The sequence below is a fragment of the Lynx canadensis genome, chromosome B4 (genome assembly GCF_007474595.2).
Source record: "Lynx canadensis isolate LIC74 chromosome B4, mLynCan4.pri.v2, whole genome shotgun sequence".
Lineage (NCBI taxonomy): Eukaryota > Metazoa > Chordata > Mammalia > Carnivora > Felidae > Lynx > Lynx canadensis.
The window spans coordinates 256,289-280,583 of record NC_044309.1 but is presented as its reverse complement, the minus strand read 5'-3'; the positions used below and the strand labels follow the sequence as shown (position 1 = coordinate 280,583).

At 47.8% G+C, this 24,295-nt stretch overlaps 1 protein-coding gene across 3 annotated transcripts in view; it reads left to right on the top strand.

Annotated features, from left to right (window-relative positions):
- Positions 1 to 24,295, top strand: part of DIP2C (disco interacting protein 2 homolog C) — a 411,195-nt gene that overhangs the window by 370,137 nt on the left and 16,763 nt on the right. The window contains exons 33-34 of one of the 3 annotated variants that reach the window (XM_030321069.1): positions 11,875 to 11,904; positions 13,270 to 13,331. In XM_030321069.1, the coding sequence (XP_030176929.1) occupies positions 11,875 to 11,904; positions 13,270 to 13,331 (92 nt within the window). Of the gene's footprint in view, positions 1 to 1,384; positions 2,702 to 11,874; positions 11,905 to 13,269; positions 13,332 to 24,295 lie in introns of those variants that run through there. The other 2 variants (XM_030321072.1, XM_032593812.1) reach the window with 2 other exon arrangements.

The window sequence follows — 24,295 nt, the reverse complement described above, 5'->3', positions numbered from 1 at the left end:
CAAGAGGAGTGACAGTGTACACCCTCTTCAGGGCTTACACACAACGTGTATAGCAGCTTCATTCATAATCATCAAGACCTGGAAACAGCTACATATCTATTACCTGAGGACAAGGCGCAGGTTGTAGTCTGTTTATGCGGCAACATATCATCATCATCATCATCATCATTACTGTCATTGTTCTATTATTGAATGGGAGGAATAGACTCCTGCAGGGAACAGCATGGACCTCATGAAAAATTTTCTGGGTGAGGGAAGCCAGACACAGAGGTCTGCATACTGTATGAGTTTGAGTTTGTTTCCATGATATCCTGGATAAGGCAAAACTGTAGGCACAACAATCAGATCAGTGTTGCCAGGTGTTGAGGGCCAGGGGAAGGAATTGACTGCAGAGAAGCAGGAGGGACTTTTGGGGTGATGAAACTTGTCTGTGTCCTGTGATGGTGGTTACATGACTATATAATGGCTAAACTCAATCAACCTGTAAACTTAAGGATGAATTTTATTGCATGCAGATTATACCTAAATATATCTGAGAGATCAGGAGTGAGGGAGGGGGGAAAGTACATGTAATAGGGATGGGGATTTCTTCTATTGGCCAAGATGGAATAGCAAGGTCCAGATTTATCCTCTCTCCTGAAACAAGCAAAGAATGGTCAAATACACGAAGCATGACACTAGATACCAGGGAACAAAGAAGGAAAGCCTTGAGAGAAGCAAGGTTAGCCCTGTGATTTCTCCAGGTCACTGCTTTGAGACAGCTTCCAGGGCACAATAGACAAGGGCTGAGGGAAGACAGAGCCTGGTGAGCTCTTTGAGTGGAGAGATGGAGCTGAGTCTGAGGAGACAAAGGTGGCTACAGGTAACAGGACAGGGTGCTGCAGAGGAGAGAGACACGGAGAGCTCTGGGGATTCACAGAGGACCTGCCTCAAGTGTTTGTTTGTAGAGCATCCTCAAGTATCCCTCTGAACACCAATCAGCATCAATCCTGTTATAAAAGTACTCAAAACCATGAAAGAACCAGCCAAAAGGACTGTAGTGAATACTGCTTGTTCCCAGCAGCTACACTGAGAATCTCATAATTCATGAGGCACTGGTCAGGTCCCACCTAACAAATATTTAAAGCAAGAACCAGGAAGATCAAGCTCTTTCCAAGTAATTTGACTTAGAACAAAGCTCAAGAAGATTTATATGGATTAAAAAAATACCCAGCACCCAGTAAGGTCAAATTTAATAAATGTCTGATATACTATTAAAAATTACACAAAACAGGTAAATACCACAGTGAGGAGAGAGAATGGTCAATCAAAACTGAAGTAAACTGATGCAGATGTTAAATTTACAGACAAGGACACTAAAAGAGTTATTTTAACTATGTTCCAGATATTCAAAAAGTTAAGAAGAGTCATGGAATGTTAAAGAGGGGGAAAAAGCCAATTGAACTTCTAGAAAGGAAAACTACAATATTTGGGATGAAAAATATAATGATGGAATCGATGGCAGAAGAAAGTATTGGTGAACTTGAAGACATAGCAATGGAAACTTTGCAAAATAAAACATAGAAAAAAATTTAATGGTAAGAACATCAGTGAACTGTGGGGGTAACTTTAGGTGACTTAATATAAGAAGCTTGGAGTCCCCAAAAGCGGAAGAAGGAGTCTGTACCTAGAAAAAAATATATGAAGAACTATTTTAATTTTGATGGAACTATAAACCCACAAATCTCAAAGCTCAGCTACCTCCAATGTAACATGAAGGAAACCGCTTACGTTGCTCAAAACCAGTGTTACAGGGAATATCTTAAAAGCCTCCAGATGGGGGGAAAAGGCAAGTTGCGTACAAAGGAACAATGATAGGGATCATTTCATATTCCTTATCAGAAATGATGTGAAAAAGACAGTCGAGGACATCTTTACAGAAAGAAAAGAACTATCAGCCTAGAATTTTACACTCAGTGGGTATATCTTTCAAGAACACAGGCTAACGCCTTTTTTTAGCCACAGGAAAAAAAGCTGAGGACTTACCATCAGCATACCCACACAGGAAGACATACTAAAATCCTTTCAGAAAAGAAATGATACCAGATTGAAATCAGGATCCGTACAACAAATGAGTGGTGTTGGAAATGGCAGCTGCATTGGTAAACATATAAGACTTTTAGCACTACTTAAATCTCTTTAGAAGATTATGGATGGCTTATACCGAAATGGTAATATATGGTGAGTTTTATCATATGCGAAAATCAGTATGACAACTGTCCAGAGGTTGGGAAGGGAGAAATGGAAGTATAAGGTCACAGGGTTTCTATACCATACATAAAGTGGCGTAATATCACTTGAAGGTAGGCTGTGGTAAAGGTGTGTGCCATAAACCCAAAAGTGACCATGAATTTTGTTTTCTTTAAGCAGGTAATAAACTAATAAGCCAACAAGGGAGATAAAATGCACCTATAAAGCAATACTAAATACAAAACAAGTCTGAAAAGAAGGGCAAAAATATAGATGGAATGAATAAAAAAAGATGGATTTAAACTTGACCACGTTAGTAATTCAATAAATTTAAATGGTCTAAACACCCCAAGTAAGATGCAGAGATCATGATATCGGATTTTTAAAGAGCAAAACCTAACTATATGTAGCCTACAACAAACACGTTTTAAATTTTTTTTAATGTTTATTTATTTTTGACAGAGAGACAGAGCATGAGCAGGGGAAGGGCAGAGAGAGAGGGAGACACAGAATCTGAAGCAGGCTCCAGGCTCTGAGCTGTCAGCACAGAGCCCGCCACGGGACTCGAAATCACAGACTGCGAGATCATGACCTGAGCCAAAGTCTGATGCTCAACCAACTGAGCCACCCAGATGCTCCCTTTTTTAAAAAAAATTTTTAATGCTTATTTATTTTTGGCAGAGAGACAAACACGTTTTAAACACAAATAGATTGAAAGGAAAAGGACAGAAAAGTTGTACCATACTAACCTTAAAGGAGAGCTGAAGTGGCTATATGATTATCTAGCAATATTAATTTCAAAACAGAGAATACTGCAGGGATGGAGAAGGTAATTATAAGAAGGTAATTTAGTATATACAAGAAAGAAAGTGAATCTACAATCCAAAACCTTCACAGGAGAGAGAGAAAAAAAAAGAATGTCTAGGCTCAGATGATTTCACAGAAAAAATACCAATCCTAGAAAAACTTGTTCATAAAAGAGGAAAATGGAACACTGTCCAACATGTTTTATGAAAGGAGCATAACCTAAATACCAGTATCTGACAAAAATTCTCAAAGTGGGGTGCCTGGGTGACTCCGTTGGTTAGGTATCCAACTTCAGCTCAGGTCATGATCTTGTAGTCCATGGGTTTGAGCCCTGCATCAGGTTCTGTGCTGACAGCTCAGAGCCTGGAGCCTGCTTCCGATTCTGGGTCTCCCTCTCTCACCGCCCCTCCCCTGCTCATGCTCTGTCTCACTTTGTCTCTCAAGAATAAACAAACATTAAAAAAAATTCCCAGAAAGTAAAATCCAGGCCGGTATCCCACATGAAAGAAATTCTCAACAAAATACTAGCATATTAAATGCAGCAACATATGCAAAGAGTAGTACATCAGGAGTACCTGGGTTGCTCAGTCAGTCTAGCATCCAACTCTCGATTTTGGCTTGGGTCATGGGCCCCACATTGGGCTCTGTGCTGAGTTTGGAGTCTGGGATATTCATTCTCTCTCTCCCCCCTTCCCCTGTTCGTTCTCTCCCTCCCTCTCTCTCAAAATAAGCATTTTTTTTTAAGTTAAAAGTGCATCTTAACCAAACATGTTGTAGCTCAGGAATACACAGTTGCTTTATCATTTAAAAACAGTGTGATTCATATTAACAGAATGAAGGAGAAAAATAATATAGTATGATGTATCCATAGATGCAGGAAATGCATTTGATAGAATTCAGTGTTCATTCATGGGATAACTAGGAAGACAATCTGAGAAAATTATTCAGTCTGAGCTAAAACATAAAAAAGCTGGAACCTCATACTCAGTGGTCCACTTTGAGAGCTTTTCCCTTAAAATCAGGAACATTAGCATTGTATTAGAAGTCCTAGCCAATGTGATAAGGCATAAAAAGCCCAAACTCTGGAAGTGGAGAGCTTGTTTTTTTTCAGACTGCTGGATAGTGAATGTAAAAACTCCCATGGAACTACGAAACTACAATTGCTAGTGTGTGAAGTTACAAAGACACAAAACAAAATTTATACATGGCACCAAAGCAGACGCTCAGATCAATGGAACAGAATAGAGAACCCAGAAATGGACCCACAAATGTATGAGCAACTAATCTTTGTTAAAGCAGGAACTAATATCAAATGGAATAAAGACAGTCTCTTCAGAAAGTGGTGCTGGGAAAACTGGACAGCAACGTGCAGAAAAATGAACCTGGACCACTTTCTTACACCATACACAAAAATAAACTCAAAATGGATGAAAGACCTAAATGTAAGATGGGAAGCCATCAAAATCCTTGAGGAGAAAGCAGGCAAAAACCTCTTTGACCTTGGCCACAGCAATTTCTTATTCAACACATCTCCAGAGGCAAGGGAAAACAAAGTAAAAATGAACTATTGGGACCTCGTCAAAGTAAAAAGCTTCTGCACAGCGAAGGAAACAACCAGCAAAACTAAAAGGCAACCAATGAAATGGGAGAAGACATATCTGATAAAACAACATATCAGATAAAGGGTTAGTAGCCAAAATCTATAAAGAACTTATCAAACACCCAAAAAACAAATAATCCGGTGAAGAAATAGTCAAAAGACATGAATAGACACTTCTCTAAAGAAGACATCCAGGTGGCAACTGACACATGAAAAAATGCTGAGCATCGTTCATCATCAGGGAAATACACATCAAAACCACAATGAGATACCGCCTCACATCTGTCAGAATGGCAACATTAACAACTCAGGCAACAACAGATGTTGGCAAGGATGTGGAGAAAGAGGATCTCTTTTGCATTGTTGGTGGGAATGCAAGCTAGTGCAGCCACTCTGGAAAACTGTCTGGAGGTTCCTCGAAAAACTAAAAATAGAACTACTCTATGACCCAGTAATTGCACTACTAGGCATTTATCCACAGGATGCAGTGTGCTGTTTCAAAGGGACACATGCACCCCCATGTTTATAGCAGCACTATCAACAATAGCCAAAGTATGGAAAGAGCCCACATGTCCATTGACGGATGAAGATGTGATATGTATACACACACACACACACACACACACACACACACACAATGGGGTACTACTCGGCAATCAAAAAGAATGAAACTTGCCATTTGCGTCTGTGTGGATGGAACTAGAAGGTGTTATGCTAAGTGAAATTAGAGAAGGACAGATATATGAGTTCACTCATATAAGGACTTTAAGATACAAAACAGATGAACATAAGGGAAAGGAAGCAAAAAATAATATAAAATAGGGAGGGGGACAAAACACAAGAGACTCTTAAATACAGAGAACAAGCAGAGAGTTGCTAGAGGGGTTGTGGGAGGGGGATGGGCTAAATGGGTAAGGGGCATTAAGGAATCTACTCCTGAAATCATTGTTGCCCTGTACGGTAACTAACTTGGATGTAAATTTAAAAATAATCTTTTTAAGTTTAGACATAAAAAATTGTATTTCTATGCATCCTGATGTTTATGGCAGTGTTATTTACAGTAGCCAAAATATGGGAACAGCTCAAGTGTCCATTAGTAGATGAATAAAGAAGATAATATGTGGTATATATGTACATACACACACACAATGGAATACTAGCCATAAAAAGGAATGAAATCTTGACATTTGCAGCAACATGGATGGATCCTGGAGGGTATTCTAACTGAAATAAGTCAGTGAAAGACACATACCATATTATTTCATCCATATGTGGAATTTAAGAAACAAACTAACATGGCGAGGGGAGGGGAAAGACAACCCAGAACACAGAATTTTTTGAGAGAGAGAGAGAAAGAGCAAGAGCATGAGCAGGGGAGGGATAGCAGGGAGAGAGAGGATCTCAAGCAATCTCTGTGCTCAGTGCAGAGCCTGACTCAGGGCTCGACCCCATCAACCTGAAATCACGACCTGCGCGAAAATCAAGAGTCAGACCCTTAACTGACTGAGCCACCCAGGTTCCCCCCAAAACACTGACTCTTAACTATAGAGAGCGTCTGACGGTTATCAGAGGGGAGGTGGGGTTGGGTGATGGGGATTAAGGATGCACTTGTGATGGGCACCAGGTATTGTGTGAAACTGTTGAATCACTGTATTGTACACCTGAAACTACTATAACACTGTATGTTAACTATACTGCATTTAAAATACAACAAAAATACAGTATTTCTATAGAGTAGCAATGAACAACCAGAGAATGAAATTTTTAAAATGCCATTTATAGTAATACCCAAAACTGCAAGTACTTAAGAATGAAAGGCACACTTAAAGGTGTACACTAAAATCACAAAGTATTGCTGGAAGAAATGAAATTCTAATAAATGAATGGATGCGCCATATTTATGGGGTGGGAGACTCAGTATTTTTAAGATGACTTTTTTTCCCCCAAAATTGATCAGTCTCATCAAAATCTAAGAAGGCTTTCCTGAAGAAAGTGACAAAATGGTTCTAAAGCTGTTACAGAATTGCAAAACAGGATAACCAGTCTTGAAAAAGAACAGTGTTGGAAGGACTTACCTATCTGATTTCAAAACTCGCTCTAAAGCTGTGGTGATCGACACGATGTGATAGTGGCATCGAGGGAGACCTGCAGGGAAAAGCAAAACAACAAAAACAAAGTAACCTGAAAAAAAAAAAAAAAAAAAGAATCCAGAAATAGACCCACCATGTTACCAAGTCCATTGAATAGGGAAAGAAAAGGTTTTTTTTTGTTTTTGTTTTTGTTTTGTTTTTGTTTTGTTTTTTTTTTTTGGGGGGACAGAGAGAGACAGAGCATGAACGGGGGAGGGGCAGAGAGAGAGGGAGACACAGAATCCGAAACAGGCTCCAGGCTCCGAGCCATCAGCCCAGAGCCCGACGCGGGGCTCGAACTCACGGACCGCGAGATCGTGACCTGGCTGAAGTCGGACGCTTAACCGACTGCGCCACCCAGGCGCCCCTAGAAAAGGTTTTTTGACCAATGGCCCTGGAACGGCTGAAGATTTATATGGGTATGAGTAACCTCAATCCCTTTCTCGGACAATACATGAAATTCAGCTCTAGGTGGATCATAGACATGAACGTCCGTAATGAAACTTATAGAACACAGCTTCCAGGGGCGCCTGAGTGGCTTGGTTGATTAGGCATCCGACTTTGGCTCAAGTCCCAGTTAGTGAGTTCGAGCCCCGCATTGGGCTCTGTGCTGACAATGCAGAGCCTGGAGCCTGCTCCGAATTCTGTCTCTCTCTGTCTCTCTCTGCCCCTCCCCCACTCAGGCTCTCTCAAAAATGAATAAGTGTTTGGGGCGCCTGGGTGGCGCAGTCGGTTAAGCGTCCGACTTCAGCCAGGTCACGATCTCGCGGTCCGTGAGTTCGAGCCCCGCGTCAGGCTCTGGGCTGATGGCTCGGAGCCTGGAGCCTGTTTCCGATTCTGTGTCTCCCTCTCTCTCTGCCCCCCTCTCTCTCTGCCCCTCCCCCGTTCATGCTCTGTCTCTCTCTGTCCCAAAAATAAATAAACGTTGAAAAAAAAATTAAAAAAAAAATGAATAAGTGTTTAAAAATTAGAATAACGCTTCGAGGAGATACAAAAAGACTATGATGTGGGATATACAAAGATTTCTTAGGGCACAAAACACTAAGCATAAAAGGAAAACAATTTACTGGACTTTATCAAAGTTAAAATTAATTTTAATATATTAAAGATAATAGAAGAAATACAGACTGGGAAAGTATATTTGTAATAACATATCTGACAAAGGACTTGTGTTTATATATTTTAAAAACTACAACAACAAAAAGGAAACCTATTAAAATAAGCAGCAAAAGGCTCAAATGAGCACTTCACAGAAGGAGCTGTACAAAGGACCAATGAGTGCATAGAACATGGTCAGCATCTGTAGTCATCAGGAAAGTGTGGATTACAACCCCGTGGTGTGCTTGTGTAGACAGCACATGCTCTAAAATCAGGACAATACCAAACCGGTGAGCACAGCCCCTGCAGGGTGACCTGTGGATCTGGGAAGCATTCCATACTCTGTGTAATTCCTGAAGTCCTTCCTACCTCGAAGAAAAAGGAAACGAGTCAAAGCACAACATGCCGTATTCAATTGAAATTGTGATTTTTCACTACCAAAAAAAAAAAAAAAAAAAAAAATTGGTGATTCCATTTCTCACCTCCTAGAATAATTAAAATCCAAAAGGCTGACAGCACTAAATGTTGGTAAAGCTGCGAACCAACTAGAATCCTTATTCATTGCTGGTTGGAGACACATCGAGCGCTTTTTATAAGTGCATTTCAGCCCCGTGAGCCAGCACGTCTCCGTGCGCGCCCAAAAGATATTAAAACACGTCTACAAACGTATTTGTACAAATAACATTTGTACAAGCCTTTTCATGACAGCCCGGAACTGGAAATAACCCAAATGTTCAACAGCAGCAGGATACAAGAACGTGTGATAGAGGACATACTCACACGATACGTCCCCCAGAACTTGGAGGAGCGAGCTGCTGGTGCAGCGGAGGATTCCAGAATCCTCACGTTCAGTGAAAGAAGCAAGACTCAGTGCGCACTGTATTACTTTGTATGCAGTCCAGTGACAGGTTAAACTAGTCTCTGGTGTCAGAAATCTCAAAGCTGCAGCCTCTTAGGGTATGGAGTGAGGGAATTTGTATACACTGCCTGGGGTGGTAGTTACAGGGGTGTATACGGTTGTCAGAATTCACGTAACCAGATATGAAAAACCTGTGTATTTTGTTGTGTGTAAATCGTACCTCAATTAAAATGTTGAAGAAATCATCGTTAACACCCAGATTTGCTTGGAGGGCCAAACGTCCTGGCTGGGGTCCCGCAGGCAGGAACCCTGCTCCAAATGCAGCTTCCAGAGTGGCCAGTGATGAGCCCCTGTGTTGTGCTCAGATGCCCCTGCGTGCTCCCTGGAACCCACCCCGGGAACTTGCCTTCCGGGACCTCCATTTATGGAAGACTTCCTCCAACACGCAGCACAGTAGATACGCCCAGCATCAGTGCTTTGGAATTGTGACTGTTCCACGCATTTCCAGTGAGCAATTTCTTACTTAGGCTTTAAGGAATTTATTACTTTTGGCTTTAAGGGGCTGTGTGCTAGTATTAGATTGTGCTAACTGTGGTGTGTGAGTTGCTTATTAGTTAAGCACTGCCTGGCTGAAGCATTCAAAGTAAGTTCCTTGTTGGGGTTTTGTTCAGGGTGTGAGTCTGTATAACTTTAGCTGACCTTGAGATATAACTCATTTGTTCAATTAGTGCTTAATGCCTGACTGATAACTGTACCTCTAGAAAAAATGATTTTTAGTATGAATATGTCTGTACATGACATGTCTATTGTACAGGGGAACCTTAGAGTGAGTCCTTTTTCCTGATTAATATAACTTAAAATTTAAACATGCTTTGTTTTCATTTCTGAATAAGCTCGATTGGAATGGGTGCATTTTCTTTCCTGCTGGTGCTTTCTGCTTGATGATCTCTAAATTCTTGAGGGCACTTTTACCCATTTGGGATCTCCTTAAAGCTCCAGCTTGCATCCTTTGGCAAAGTGAAATTAATTTTGTGACAGTGAGGAAACTTTGCTAGATGTACAGTCCCTCATACACATCTTGAAATCTCGAATTTGTGTACCTTAGGGCTTTTGAAGTTTGGAAATACCTATACACTAACCCTTTACCTATTCCTTCCCATAGCCCTCGTTGATGTAGTACACCGCTTTTGCTCCTGGTGCTGAGTTGTTCCCTCTGTGCTTACACAAGTTGGAAAACTCATTCCTAGTCATACGTATTGTTCTCCGAAATACTGCCTTGAGCCATCGCAACAAAATCTGTGAATTAAAATAATTTAGAGGGAATATGGGCTTATTTTGCTCCAGTTAGACTCTTAAATACGGAGAACAAACTTGGGGTTGACGGGGGTGAGGGATGGGCTAACTCGGTGATGGGCATGAAGGAGGGCATTTGCTGGGGTGAGCACTGGGTGTCATATGTAAGAGGTGAATCACTGGGTTCTCCTCCTGAAGCCAAGACTGCACTGTATGTTCACTAACTTGGGAATAAAAAAAAAAAAATATGTTTGCGATTCAAGGAATCGTGAAGGGATTTATTTAAAACATTGCATTCGGCTGGAATAGATCCCAAGTCCCGGGTTCCTTTGAAGCGCACATGCCTTTACCTGGTTCTTTCTTCGTGTCCTATGTCAGCTCCCTGTCAAGAAGGCAGCAGCCGTAGATACCGGTGGGAGGCAGTGACAGGAGGAGGGAGCCCTTGTTTTAAACCTGGAACCGTTGCTGTTTTTCTAGGCTCGCCCCGCCTCCGTGTTGAGCGGTGATAGCTTTCCAGTCTGGCTTTGTGTGCCACTGCCCACAGCCCAGGAAACCCAGCTGATGACTACTTTTTATCGCTGCTGTCATGGAGTCTGGCCAGAAGTGGTGGTTGCGGGGTGGGTTTGGCGCCAGTGGTTGTACGTCAGCGCAGTGCTCGTGGGATGGTGTCCACTCTGTGCTTCTGGGCACATCGGATCAGACCCCTCGGTCACCTGGGGAAACACGTGGCACTACGGGAGCTGACTCCAGGCGCTTTCTGGAGTGTTTCTGTCATGCCAGTGTAGGTCATTTAAAAGGGGTAGAGGCGGGCACCAAAATCATGGAAGATGAGAGAAAAATGGAAGGCAGTGTCTTTGAGGGGTTGCCCCAGGGTCCTGGGAAAACCCTCATCAGACAGCTGACCTGGACCCTGTGCAAGCCTGGTGCTTGGTTCCTTCACGGTTCAAGTGTACTTTGGCCTCTTGCATCCTGCCTTGTGGATGAGCAGGGCTAGGCACCCTGATTTTAGATGTAAACGTGTCCAGGCTCTCTTTCGTGATTGTCTTAGGAGACTTAGGGCTGCAGTGGACCTTGAACAACGTGGGGGCTTAGGGGTGCAGACCCCCGCACAGTGGAAAATTCACAGAACTTCGGACTCCCCCCAAATTTACTAATAGCCTGCTGTTGACCAGAAGCCTTGGTGATACCATAGACAGCCAATTAACACCTATTTTGTGTGTTATGGGTATTATATACTGTATTCTTGCAGTAAAGCAAGCTAGAGAAGCAAAAGTGTTACTAAGAAAATCATGAGGGGAAAGGAAATACATTAGCAGCACTGCCCTGTATTTCTCTGAAGCAGCCCGCATGGAAGCTACCCTGCTTAGTTTAGACCCGTGCTGTTCAAGGGGCAACTGTGTTTCAGTGAGGGAAGGTTCAACAGATTGGGCCAGTAAGATTCATATTTCCAATTGCCTCAGAAAAGAAAAGAAGCTTAGAGCACCATAAAATTAAACTGTCTGGTAATACCATCGACCTCATGTATGAAAGAAACTACTCGGGTCTGTGTGTCCATGATCAGTCATTCTGTGGCTCTCTTCCGTTGCTCTGTGGGTATGTTGACATCTAAGATTTTTTTCTTTTTTTTTCTTTAGCCTTTAATGGTACAGTGATTGATTTTAACGATTTCCATATTTGACATTGTTTTTGATCTTCTTTTTACTTTGTTCCCTGCTTTTTGCGTTCTCCTCCCCGCCCCCCCTTCCTCATCCCATTTTAATTGTTGGGTTGTTCTGTCTGCGTGTCTGTGTGTCGCTTCCCTGTGGTCCTGTTGGTGTGGCGTTCTCTCCTTTCTTCTTGTTCCCGCCCTGCTGCTGTAGCCCCACAGGCTGTGGAAGGCGGCCGAGCAGGTAGGGGACCTTCCTGTACGTCCACACCAGTGCCCCCCTCCCCGCCGTCTGGTCAGCTTCCAGCAGTGGGACAGACCAGAAGTGGAGTGCGGAGCCTGGCTGGGGTGTGCGGGCCGCGGGCGGAGGACTGGCACCCGGCATGACCTGCTCTCCCAGACCTCTTCGAACGTTGCGCACTCGCGACAGACACTTCCGTGTGCACAGTCAGTGGTTTCCCTGCCGGTTTGGGGGTTCTGTCCGTTTTGCTCCACTTCCTGTGTTTAGTGACCCGTTTCCTGACTTGTTTGCTTCCGAATCGGCCTTCGGTGGCACTGTGTTCTGCATTACTCAGAACGTCAGAGCCCTTCCCCACCCAGCGCTGGTCTGTGACACGGCTCCCCCGGGGAGTCCCAGGTCTGCATCACACGGGGTGGAAGCTCCTGCCGAGGCCGGCTGCGTGTGCTGCTCCCCATGTCTGCGGGGGGAGACCGTGACCAGGAGGGGTAGGAGCAGCACGTTTTAACGGAGGTGTCTTTACCTTAGTCTCGTGCGGCACATGGTTAAGATTTGCCGCTGGGGAATCTTAGCATACTTCTTCAAATAAGTTGTGAGGGCTGTGGCACTTTTTGGAAACGTGTTTGGGGCCCCATCTTTTTCTACCCAAGGTACCACACTGCCTTCCCAAGAAAACAGAGGTAGAATTTGGGTTTGTAATATAGCTTTGATTACGTATCTCTTACATAGAAATCGCTGGTGAGAAGTCAACCCAGCATGTTGTGGAGGGATTCACGGTGCCGAGAGAAGATCTGTGGACCCCCTGTGTTAGATAGCGCAGTTCACAGGGTGCTCCCGGGCTCACTGGGCTGTTGACACACACACGGCCTCCCTGACCTATGTCCCAGACAAAGATGACCTCCCTCTGCTGGAGGAGAGCCAAGGCACAAGCAGGGTTTCCTTCTCGAGCTGTGAGTTCATGTCATGTGTTCTGCTTCAACATCCTGACCTCTAAAACTACTTTTGGGGTGCCTGTGGTGGGAACTTCTCAGCAAACGAGGCTTCCATCCCTGACAGCCTGCTAGCCAGACGTCTGGGCAGTTCCAGCCCTTTTCCGTTGGGCAAGACGTGTGGCACGTGTCTTTTCCTTCTTATTTTTGTGAATGTGACTGATAGTTCAGCTGTGTGAAAGTCCAGCATAACCCTAGTAAGATGTTCCTTTTAGAACTGAGGTTATCAGACTGGAAGTTAGCAGGCATCTTGGAGGGAATTGTGCATTTAGTGCTTTTAGGTGGAGATTTTAGCAAAGAAATGCTCGCTAACTGGTAGGAAGCACAGCCCCGGTTCCTCCCGCACAAACTTGAGCTAACCGCACTGTCTCCTTGCTTGCAGGGGACCTCGGGACCTGACCCAACCACCGTGTATGTTGACATGCGAGCTCTGAGGCACGACAGGTACGATGCGCTTCCGGGTTTGTGTCTTGGTGGCCCCGCGTGCAGGGCTGTCGAGGGGGGAAGGAGCTCGGTGTCCGTCCTGTCTGAGCATGGTGGCCCCGGGCCAAGCAGGAGAGCTGGGCCAGCCTGAGCCGCGGCATCCCTCCGCTTGTGCTCTGTTCCCAAGGGGCAGGCGACTCTGTGCCTGGACCCTGAGGTCTGCAGCGGGGGGGGGGGGTGACCACACATGCTGCTCTTCCTTCACCATTCTGGCTGGGGACAGAGTCACACCTTTTCAAGTCCCCAGTGCTCCGCCCACGTTCCTTTACTTGAATTGTAATTTTTTGTGAAGACGTTTCTGTGGAAAATTAAAACAGGACTGAAGTTACCTTCTGTGCAGCTTCCCAAGCAGCCTTGAGCAGAAATGAAAGGGGGTCCTTTGTAAGTTTGCCTCAGACTGGGAGGGGGCAGTGGGGGGCGTGGAAGCAAGGTGAGGACCTTCCCGGGAATTTCCTCCCCAGCCAGGAGGAGGATGCGCTGCCTTTCCTACAGACTCCCCCTCAAATAGACTGTTTCTTTTTGGTAACGAGGGACACGCCCGGTCATTGTTGCAGTGGGACAAGTGAGCGTAGACCTCATACGGGTGTGACCCATAAATGACCAGTGGGGGCCGATGGATGTGTGGTGATGGCCAGATGCCGCGTGTCTCCTTCCCTTGCCTACGAATGTGTGTCCTCGTGTTGTACAACAGTGGGAAGAATGGAGTTGGTGGTCACAGCTGGTGGCCTGGGCGTGCTCCCGGAGGAACACGGAGTCGTCGTCGTGTGGGTGTGTTGGGAGCGGGCTTGTGGAGACTGAGGGGCGGCCCGTGCACGCACCAGCCAGCCTGGAGAGGACCACCCCGACTCTCATGGGCATTCCCAACAGGGCTTGTGCCCCGTGGATGTTGGGCTGTGTCTGCTGAGCACAGTTCGGGGAGTAGGGTGGCCAGCATCCAGGAGATGGGGGCTGGGGACACAGACGCACAGTCAGTCCCCCACGTGCGATCGCAATGGGCTGATGTTGGGAGGTACCACCTGTGTTCAGCCAGCCACGTCCCACCTGGCGCCCGGGGCCCTCGTTTCAGACCCTTCTGTTCAAGGGGCACCAAGGTTAGAGCCCTCTGGCGGAGGCCCCTCCCGGAGGCCGAGGGCAGAGACTAGCACGTGCCCACTGCCCCTCGCCGGCTACCCCGCCACGAAGTCTCATCTGAAGCATCTTCATGGTTCAGAAACTTGGCTTTGAGGCGTTCACGTAACTTGCTCCAGGGGCACATACACATTTTCACGTAGTAACTTCTGGGCTTTAGGACAAATCGACTTTCCCCCCTAGAAAAGTAACCTGGAAATAATATTGTGATATTATGCCTCTTATACCTTCTTGGACGGGGGCTCGTCCAAGAATCCCTGTTTGAGCAACGCGCCGTTTTGCGTGTGGCCTGGAGGTCGAAACACACGGGGAGCAAACACCTGGGTCAAACCACGGCCCTTTCCCCCAGGAGGGCGGCCTGCAGTCACGGAGCCATCAGAGCAGAGGCTGTCATCTTGTGTCCACGGGTCCCAGAGCATCAGGGGTGGCGGGACTCGGGGGCTGAGTTTTCTTTCCTGGAGAAGAGCAGAACGGTAGGCACTCCCTGCGGTGCCCGTGACCTTGTCTTCCGAGGTCCTCGGCATATCTTTCCGTGGAAGAAACGTGCCACGAGGCAACATGAGGTGGAATCAGGAGTGGGGGCGTGGCTGAGGGGGGTGGGGGGCGCCTCAGATGCAGGAAGCGCTCCGTGGAGACTTACCGGTTCTCCGACCCTGGAGTCAGTCCGGCAGCCTCTTAAGTGACACTTCTGTCCTAACCTGTAATCTCAGGTGCTTTTCTCTGACGAGGTCATCTGAAGATGAAGGAAACGTCCTCGTGAACCTGCTGGCAGTCGCACGTTTCAGAGAGAACTGGGTGGTGCTGCTGATCACCGTGGCCCGTGGTCACGTGGATTCGTGTCGGGGCGCCCAGCTGGCTGCCGGGGTCAGGATGCACCAGAGGCATCCGCGTGTGCCCTGCCCAGGCCGCTCCCAGGAGAGCCCAGGGCTGCACACTTGTCGCTCTGGTTTGGCCGCCCGCCCGCCAGTGACGCTGTCTCACGTCCTCGCCTCTCTCCCCTGCCATCCAAAGACACAGGTGGCCCAGAGCGGAGGGAGGTCTTCAGACCCCAAAAGTTTTGTGCTGGACTTAGCTCCCCTGCCCCTCTTTTCGTGTTTGACTTCCGGAAACCAAAGCCAAGCGGCCCTGGAACCTGACGGAGCCACTCCTGCAGTGAGGCCTGTCCCCAGAGCCTCCCTGCGGGCGCTTTCTCGGGGTCCTTCGCTGCCTCTTCCCGAGGGCCGACTTCCCACGACCTGTGACCTGTAATCGACCTTCCAGCCAGGCTGTGGGCCGGTCAGGGTTCCACCCGGGCCCTGCTTCTCTGAAGCAGAAAACCTCCGTGGCACCTCCCCCTCACCTGTCAGGTTCCTGCCTCCCGGGCCGATTCTCCTCCTGTGCGGTGAGCCATGCTCCCGGGGCCTCCGGTCTCCACGCCAACCCCCGACTTTCAAGTCCAGTCCAATTCAAACACCATCAACCCTGAATATTCCCTAGAGAAGCTGTCCTCCAGCGTGCAGTCTCTAGCCTCACTTCTGACCTTTGTCAACATGTGACACGTGTGCCCTACGCTGCAGCTGATGGCGACGGAGAGGCTCTGCGGTCCGAGTGAACGGGGTTCACCTCTGGGCAGGCCCTGTGACCTCAGTGTCCCTGTGCTCAGAGTGGGTGTGGTAAAGCCAGCCTTCCCAGGGACCCGTGGGGCCACAGCACCAGGGTGACCGGGGGTCCCGGCGGGGTGCAGGTGAAACAGAGCTTTGAAAATATTGACTCTCTGTCTTGTCACCATTAGTGTAAAAAAAAAAAATGGGGCTCTTGTCCTGACTTCCACTGTATGAAGATTCAGTTGTGGGATTAATTACTCTTCCTGCTGCTCTAGAACACTCACTGGGAGCCCCAGGGCACCTACATAATTATGATCTAATTAACTTGGAGAGGGTTAGCCTGTCAGCGTGTTAAGTGCAGTATCCCCAGAAAGAGACTGCATTCTCATATGCACGCATGGAAAGACAGGTGACAAAGGACAGCCACATTGTGGAAACCTGTGATCAAATAGATTTCCCGAATTGATTTGATTTGTACTGGACTTTCTGTGTCTATTTTTTTATTTATTTTGATTTTTTTAATGTTTAGTTTTGAGAGAGAGAGAGAGCACAAGCAGGGGAAGGGCAGAGAGAGGGAGACAACAATCCGAAGCAGGCTCCAGGCTCTGAGCGGTCAGCGCAGAGCCTGATGCGGGGCTCGAACTCATGAACCGTGAGATCATGACCTGAGCTGAAGTCGGACACTTAACCAGCTGAGCCCCCCAGGCGCTCCTCTGCCTCTGTTTTTAATTCCCATTGTTTTCTATGAACCACAGTGTTTGGGAGGTCACCATGGAGAACGTTTTTGCCTCAAGTGGCAAGGATAATCCTGCTCCTACTTCTGGAACAAATTTAGTTCCACTGTGCACAAGGGAAATGATGGCATGGCTTCGGGACTACTTAAAAATGACTGTTTTTAAAATATTGTTTCTAATATGTTCACGTAAGATGAATTCATGGTCTCTCAGTCACCTCCAACTGGATCTTTCCTTAAGCACTTGGATTTTGCAGACTTGAGATAGGACGGGGGGAAAAATTTTTCCAGCACTGAAAGTAATAGTTTTAGGAGTTTCATCTTATGGATACAATGTTATCATAAAGCTTCCTTAGCTTTCTTAGCTTCCTTACCCCTCCCAACCTGAAGTGCTAAGTCTCAGGAAAGCAAGGATAGTCCATTAATCCCTGGTCAGTGGTTAACCAAGGGTCAGGATCCCGTGGGAAGTGGGCACAGAACAGACGTGCACAGGTGGGCTTGTGACTCAGCCTGTGGCAGGAGGGGGCTGGATGAAGACAGACCAGCTGGAATGAGACCCTTCTTTTGATTGGCTCCTGGTATGATTGGCGTGAGCTTCTTCGCAGAACCTCACATTACACTTCTTACTGAATCTCTGATTTCTGGTCCCACGGCCCTCTATGGCTGTCCGGGAGGTGTGCCGGGCACCTGACTTGCCCAGACCCTTTGTGGACTGAGCTGACCCCAGAGGTTCTGCCTGGAAGCAGATGACACGATAGTTTCCCTGCCGTTCGATTGGACGCAGGACCTGTTCCTCCTGGGTTCGTGGCCACCCCTTGTGGCAGGGGAGCCTGAGCACGTGTGTTCTTTGTGTTCTGTTCCCTGCGTGTCACACAGAAACAAGGGTACCTACATCGTAGAAGCGTTGTGACGATCAAATAATTTCATCCGTGTGAACAACGTATCGTTCTTGCGGGTGTATAGATAGATAGATAGGACCTCGTATATGTAGTTACAGATTGGCTTTTTCACCTACTAGTATGTATCGTCCACCCTTATTTCTGCTTCTGGCTGTCTGCAGGCAGGCGCACGCTCTTTGAATTCATTGTTTAGCCAACTAAGTGGCTGCTTCATAATCGAAGATTTAACTGATCAGAGTTGTGGTGCGGGTTTTGTGCATTCCTGAAATACTTCTTACGGAGTATACTTGAAAATCAGACGGCTTTACCTCTGGAGATAACTGGATGAAAAAAGAAGAGTTCACACTTTGCAAAGTGTCCCTTACATGGTAATTTCGGGGTGAATTTCCAGCCTCCATCTACCCTGTAAGGCCAAAATCTTCTCTGGAGTTTGTGGCTTCCTTAAAAAGACATTATTCCCGGGTCGCCTGGGTGGCTCAGTCAGTTAAGCGGCCGACTTCAGCTCAGGTCACGATCTCGCCGTCCGTGAGTTCGAGCCCCGCGTCGGGCTCTCTGCTGACCGCTCAGAGCCTGGAGCCTGTTTCGGATTCTGTGTCTCCCTCTCTCTCAGACCCTCCCCCATTCATGCTCTGTCTCTCTCTCTGTCTCAAAAATAAATAAACGTTAAAAAAAAAAAAAGACATTATTCCCTTTTGTCTCCTTCTCCTCTCTTCGGAGTCCAACCCAGTGCACACAGCCTCTCGAAATCTCCTTCTGGGCTGGGTGTGCAGGCAGAGAGCCCCAAAGCCATATCTGAGGAGGCCCTCCGCAGGTGTGGGAGGCAGGGCAGCATCCCAGCCTCGCACTAAGGAAACTTCAGGAGATGGGGGAGGCAGGCTCTTCCCCTCGACTGCTTTCTTTGTTTACTTTCCCCCGTCCGTCATCCCTTAGAGACTGTACCCCTTTTAAACCCAGTGCTGTTTCTGCTCTTTGCACCCCGTTCTGACACCTGCTGTCCCGTCAGGAGATCCTGAGAGGAAAAGGAGGAACCACAGACTGAGGCACTGAGATCTGGGCACGGTTCTGCCACCACCTGGAAGTGTGACCTGAGACCCAGTCCCTGAACCTCCTGGGCCCTCGTCCCCAGCATGAGGGAGGGAGTTCCGGAGGAACATGCCAGTTCCAGCCCTCTTTCTGGCCTCCCCTTCCCACCCAGTTCTGAATGATTGGGACAGATTTTTGAGTCCCTTCCGCAATTCAACACACTGTTGAGTTCTGATTAAATGTTCCTTTACTTTTCTAGAACATTTTAGGTTCTTCTGAGAAACTGTTCTGTGGTCGCTTTTCAGTAAAGACCAAATTTAAATAATTAAATACAAATTAAAAAATAAGTAACATAATGACTAGTTTTTGTTCCACGGGCTTCTTCATTAAATCTTGTCCTGAAGACCACCACCAAATCCTGTAAATTGGAGTTGCACATAAAATACAGGACAGCCAGTTAGATTCGAATTTCAGAGAAAAGAGGAATAATTTTTTTAGGACAAGTATGTCCCACATATGCATGGATAGACATGTACTCTAAAAATCATTGTTGATCTGAAATTCACATTTAACCAAGCGTCCTGTATTTTTCTATGCTAAATCTGGCCACCCTGCCCTAAAATCAGACATCTGTTCTCACAGCCACCGTGTTAGCAGCGCTGTGTTTCTTCTCTGACAGTCGGGGGACTCAGTTCCCTTCCTGCCTGTTCCATGGGGGAAATCTCCCACTGCAGAGAGCTGCCTCCTGCAGTTTCTTTTTCCAGAAGAAGTTGTTCACAGTCTCCCGATTAGTCGTGAGCTGTGAGCCCGCGTGGCCAGAGTGCCTTGAGCCCCTCCCGGGCATGCCATGCAGGGGGTCCGTCACTGCCAGCTGGTAGCAGTTCTGTGGCGTAGGGTAAGGCCCCCTCACGCGTGCTCATGATCTCAGGCCTCGAGAAGGAGAAAGGGTCCGGCAGAACCCCCGCAAAGGGCGGGGCCTCTGTTCTTACTGTACCTGCTCCCTCAGACGAACTGCTCAGAAGGAAATGCCGGCTGTCCCACATTAGGTGAGCACCCCGTCACCTCCTTGTCCTCTCTTCCCTCCTCATCGTGTTTATGTACACACACATGCTGTGTTATTTAATTAAATGGCCAGTAGTGTGTTTTGGTAGGTGTGGAAAAATACAGGCCTGTGAAAACCCTCTTTCTTTCTTCCTGGCCCGCTCATTCAACCTGTGTCTTTATATCCTGCTAAGTTACCCTGCTCTCACTGTTAACAAAATAACCACCGTAACAAAATGTTTGGATGCCATTTGATGATAGGATCTTAATATGTTTCACAAGTCCATGTAAAGCCAAGGGCAACCACCTAATTCTTTCACATGTGGCTGTCCTATTACTGTCTCAGTCTCATTAGAGACTCAGTCACTGTCTCATTAGAAAGTGAAAGTTATTTTAAAAGGAATGAATCCTAGATACTTTTCCTCAGAAGTGAAGCATCTGTTTGCTTCAGTAAACTCATCCTTCGATAGTCTTTTTGTGGAGGAAAACCCGGCTGCTTGCTCGGACGCAGGCCCAACCACTGCTCAGGGCTGGTGCGGGGGCCACGGGGCCAGAGCTGAGGGCTGGGTGTGTGACAGGTGCCACGAAATGATGGGACTCGTTCGTGGTCAGCTTGTTGAAGTGACATGTGACTTCCTCCCACGCCTCCTGCTTACCTGTGATTTTACAGAAAACTGCAAGCAGGCGTGCAGCTTGGTGAGTGCTCTTGCCTTCGTCCTTGTGTGCTGGAACATTCTGCTTAAAGGCACAAAGAACTGACAAGCTGAGAACAGACCCCGGGGGAGCCAGATGGACTGATGGACCTCCAGACAGGATCCTCCAGACAGACAAGCATAGCCCTGTTGAGAACCCGACGAATTAGAGACCCCAAAATAATGTCCAAATGATTAAATTTTAACTGAGAACCTACCCTCGTCCCACCTTCAGGTGCACAGTTCAGCTGCATTAAGTACGTCCACGTTGCTGTGCACCCTTCCCCACCATCTGCCTCCAGAACTGCCTCTTCTTCCCAAACCGGAGCTCCGTCCCCATGAAGCACTGACTCCCCTGCCCCCAGCCCCAGCACCCCCATTCTACTTTCTGTCTTTGTGATTAGACTACTCCGCGTACCTCACATGTGGAATCACACGGTGTCTGTCCTTCTGCGACTGGCTTATTCTACTGAGCATAGTGTCTGTTGTGTACAACCTCCCCGGAGCTTCCCAGGTGCAACCCAGCGCGGCCCGAGGGAAGATGATGCCCCTCCAGGGGGGTGAGGCAGGTGGCAGTTATAAGGAGCATGGGAATTCCCCTCGAGGCTTGTCTTGGGTGACAGCCAGACGAATGCGTCCCCACATCTGCCCACCAGATCTTAAAAGATTATAGAGAGGCCCCAACTGAGTTCAGTCATATTCCCAGCACCGTGTCACCCTCCAGGGCCATGTCCTTGGAACAGCCACTGGGAGCAGGAAAGGCACGTGGAACCCACATTCCAAAGACAGAGGAGGGGTGAAAAGCCTCTGAGTGCCCGGGTCGAGCTCACAGGTCAACGAGTGGTCACATCTTTTTGACCACATTCCCCAGCATGTCCTCAAGGCCCATCCATGTCGTAGCATGTGTCAGAGTTCCTTCTTTCTTAAGGGTGAATAGCGTTCCGTTGTAGGGATGGACCGTATTTTGCTGATCCGTCATCCACTGGTGGGCACTTGGGTGGTTTCCACCTGTCTGCTATTGTGAGCGAAGCTGCCGTAAACATGGGTGTGCAGTTCTCTCTCCTAGACTCTCCTTGCAAACGTTTTAAGTATATACTCAGAAGTGGAACTGCTGGGTCATTGGGTAGTCCTGTTTTTACCTTTTCCAGGAACCACCGGGCCGTTTTCCACAGTGGCCGCACCGTTTTACATTCCCACCAGCAGTATCTGCATCCTCGCCAACGCCAGTTAATGTAATTTTCTTGGTGTAGTAGCCACCCTAGTGGGTGTGAAGTGTATCTCGTTGTAGTTGTGATTTGCGTTTCCCTGATGACCAGTGATGTTGAGCATCTTCTCGTGCGTATTGGCCATTCACGTGTCTCCTTTGAAGAAATGTCTGTTCCAGTCCTTTGCCTAACTTGATTAAATTATTTTACTTTTGAGTGGTAGGACTTCTTTATACTCTGGATATTAGTCCCTTATCAGATAAACGACTTGCACGTGTTTTGTGCCGTTCCTCGAGTCGCCTTTCGTTCTGCTGACTTTATCAGTCACAGAGCTTTTCATTTTGATGTGGCCCAATTTATCCATCTTTCGCTGCCTGTGCTCTTGGTGTCGTGGGATTTTTCTTTTCTTTTTTTTTTTTTTTTTTTTTTTTTAATCAAACCCGATGTTGTAAAACTTTTACTCTCTATGTTTTATTGTAACATTTTTATACTTTTACCTCTTGCATTTAGGTGTTTGTTCCATCTTGAGTTAAAAGGTTTTAAATGACATTTTTAAGAGGCAGGGGCTGTGTTCTTTATAAATGTCAATTTCACAAAGACAGAAAGGGCTTGGAAATGTTCCTCGTTGATGGAGGTTGAAGAGACATTACAACCAAATGCAAAATGTGGTGCTGAGCAGGTCCTATACTTGGGGAGGGGGCGGGGGCGCAGGAAGTGCTGTAATGGCCATTATTGGGCTAATGGACAAAATGGGAATGGGGACCGCAGATGAAAATATCAGATCAATGTTAACGTTCTTAAGTTGGCAACTGTCCTGTGACTGTGCATGAGAATATCCATCGTTGTAGGAAATGCATACTAAAGTACTTAGCAATAAAGGGTCGTGTGTGCATGTGTGTGTGAGTGAGAGAGAGAGAGCGAGCCAGCGAGCAGGGCAGAGAGCACACAAATGGTTAAGCAAATGAGTAAAATGCTAGCAATGGGTGAATCCGAGTAAGGGATGTTAAAACAGTTCTTTGTACCGTTTTCATTTTTGTAAGTTTTCCACCGTTTTGAAATAACTTTCAAAGAGAAAAAGTTTTAAAAACAAAACTCTTAACGTGTGAAGTCCAGGAATGATTTCTCAGGTCACTCTTTTCTCAAAAGGGAAGAGTGCACGTAAGTTAACCAACCGCTTACTGTGGGAGGGAGCAGAACCAGAACCACTTCTGGCAGACGCGGATCGACGTAGAAAGGGACCAGAGGTGTCCCGTGGGGCGTAGAAGCAAACTCCAGAAGAGCCGGAGGGACTCCCACGTTGCCCGGTGCCTCTCAGCGCCCAGCTCCATGCAGGCATCTCTGTGTCTCCCTGGGGGCACATTACCAGCCCGCAGCCCTGAGCTCCTTCCACTTCCTGTGTTAGAAGGACAGCCTGTCTTAAGTCCCTGTTCCTGGGGTGTGAGCTTGGCCAGTGGCAGTGGGAGTCGTGCGCCCCCTCGAGGCCCGTGTGGGCACGCAGAGCAACATCTTCCCCTAGACGGCGGGGGGGGGGGGGGGGGGGGGGGGGGGGGAGTGGCGCTCGGTGCGGCACCCGGCAGCCTCGTGGCAGGTCAGGGTCGGCACGGGTGGGGGTGTCCGTGATGAGAGCGCTTCCTCCCCCAGCTCACAACCGCGGAGTAACCCCGTGAGAAATGCCAGATGCTCTGCGCAGCACCTTGCCCCTGCCCCCACAACTACCAAGGTCGTGGAAAACGAGGATGTTGTGAGAAACTGCAGCAGCTGGGACGAGCTAGGGAGACGTGGGAACCAGCTGTCCTGTGGGGTCCAGAAGACAGTCGTCAGCCGGAAGCTGAGGAAACGTGGGCTGGTGTGGCTCCCGAACCGCGGCGCGTTTGTGTGTCCAGGACCGCGGTCGTTGCTGGGGGCCCAGAGAGAGAGCCTGAGCTGTTCCTTCAGGTTTCCTGTGCATCAAACGCTGCTCTCGAAACATATTAATTACCTCAGATGACTTTGCCATCAAAGCCTTATGAGCGGACAGGGGGTCTTGGCCCGCACCTCCGGCTGGGGTGTCCGCTGACAGACCCAACAGAAGAGGAGGAGTCTGGGCTCCCGTCAGCCTGAGGGAGAGACGAGGAACTGCACTGAGCAATGTCTGGGCCCAGCGGTGGCAGGGGACCTTGGGGGCAGGAGCGTGTTAGACCCGTGATCGTAGAAGGGGCACCCGGGAGGCTCGGTGCTGCTTTGTCCTGTGGCTGTGTTAGATAAGCACGTCTTGTGTTGTGCCTGGTGTCACTCATTTTGGGTGGCTTTACGCGGTTTTGGGCTTCCACGTCACCCCTGCCACTGCCGGCTTGGTGGCAGTGCCGTGGGCTACGTGTGCCCTGGAGCTCTGAGCGCGGGTTCCGGGGCAGAGCTTCCGTTAGGGGCAGCAGTGCTTGGGGAGCGTTCTGTTGCCTCGCTCCTGTGGGGGCATGACCGTGATGCCCCTTGTGTTTGGGGTTTCCTCGTGCCCCTAGCGGCCCTCTCTGGGAGGGCTTCACCCGCAGCGCTGTTAGAATCCAGACTTCGACCGACCGTGAGGCTTGTCTCATTTTTCCTCCCTTTGCCCCAGCTGCCGGGAAGCTGGGGACAAAATCCGACCC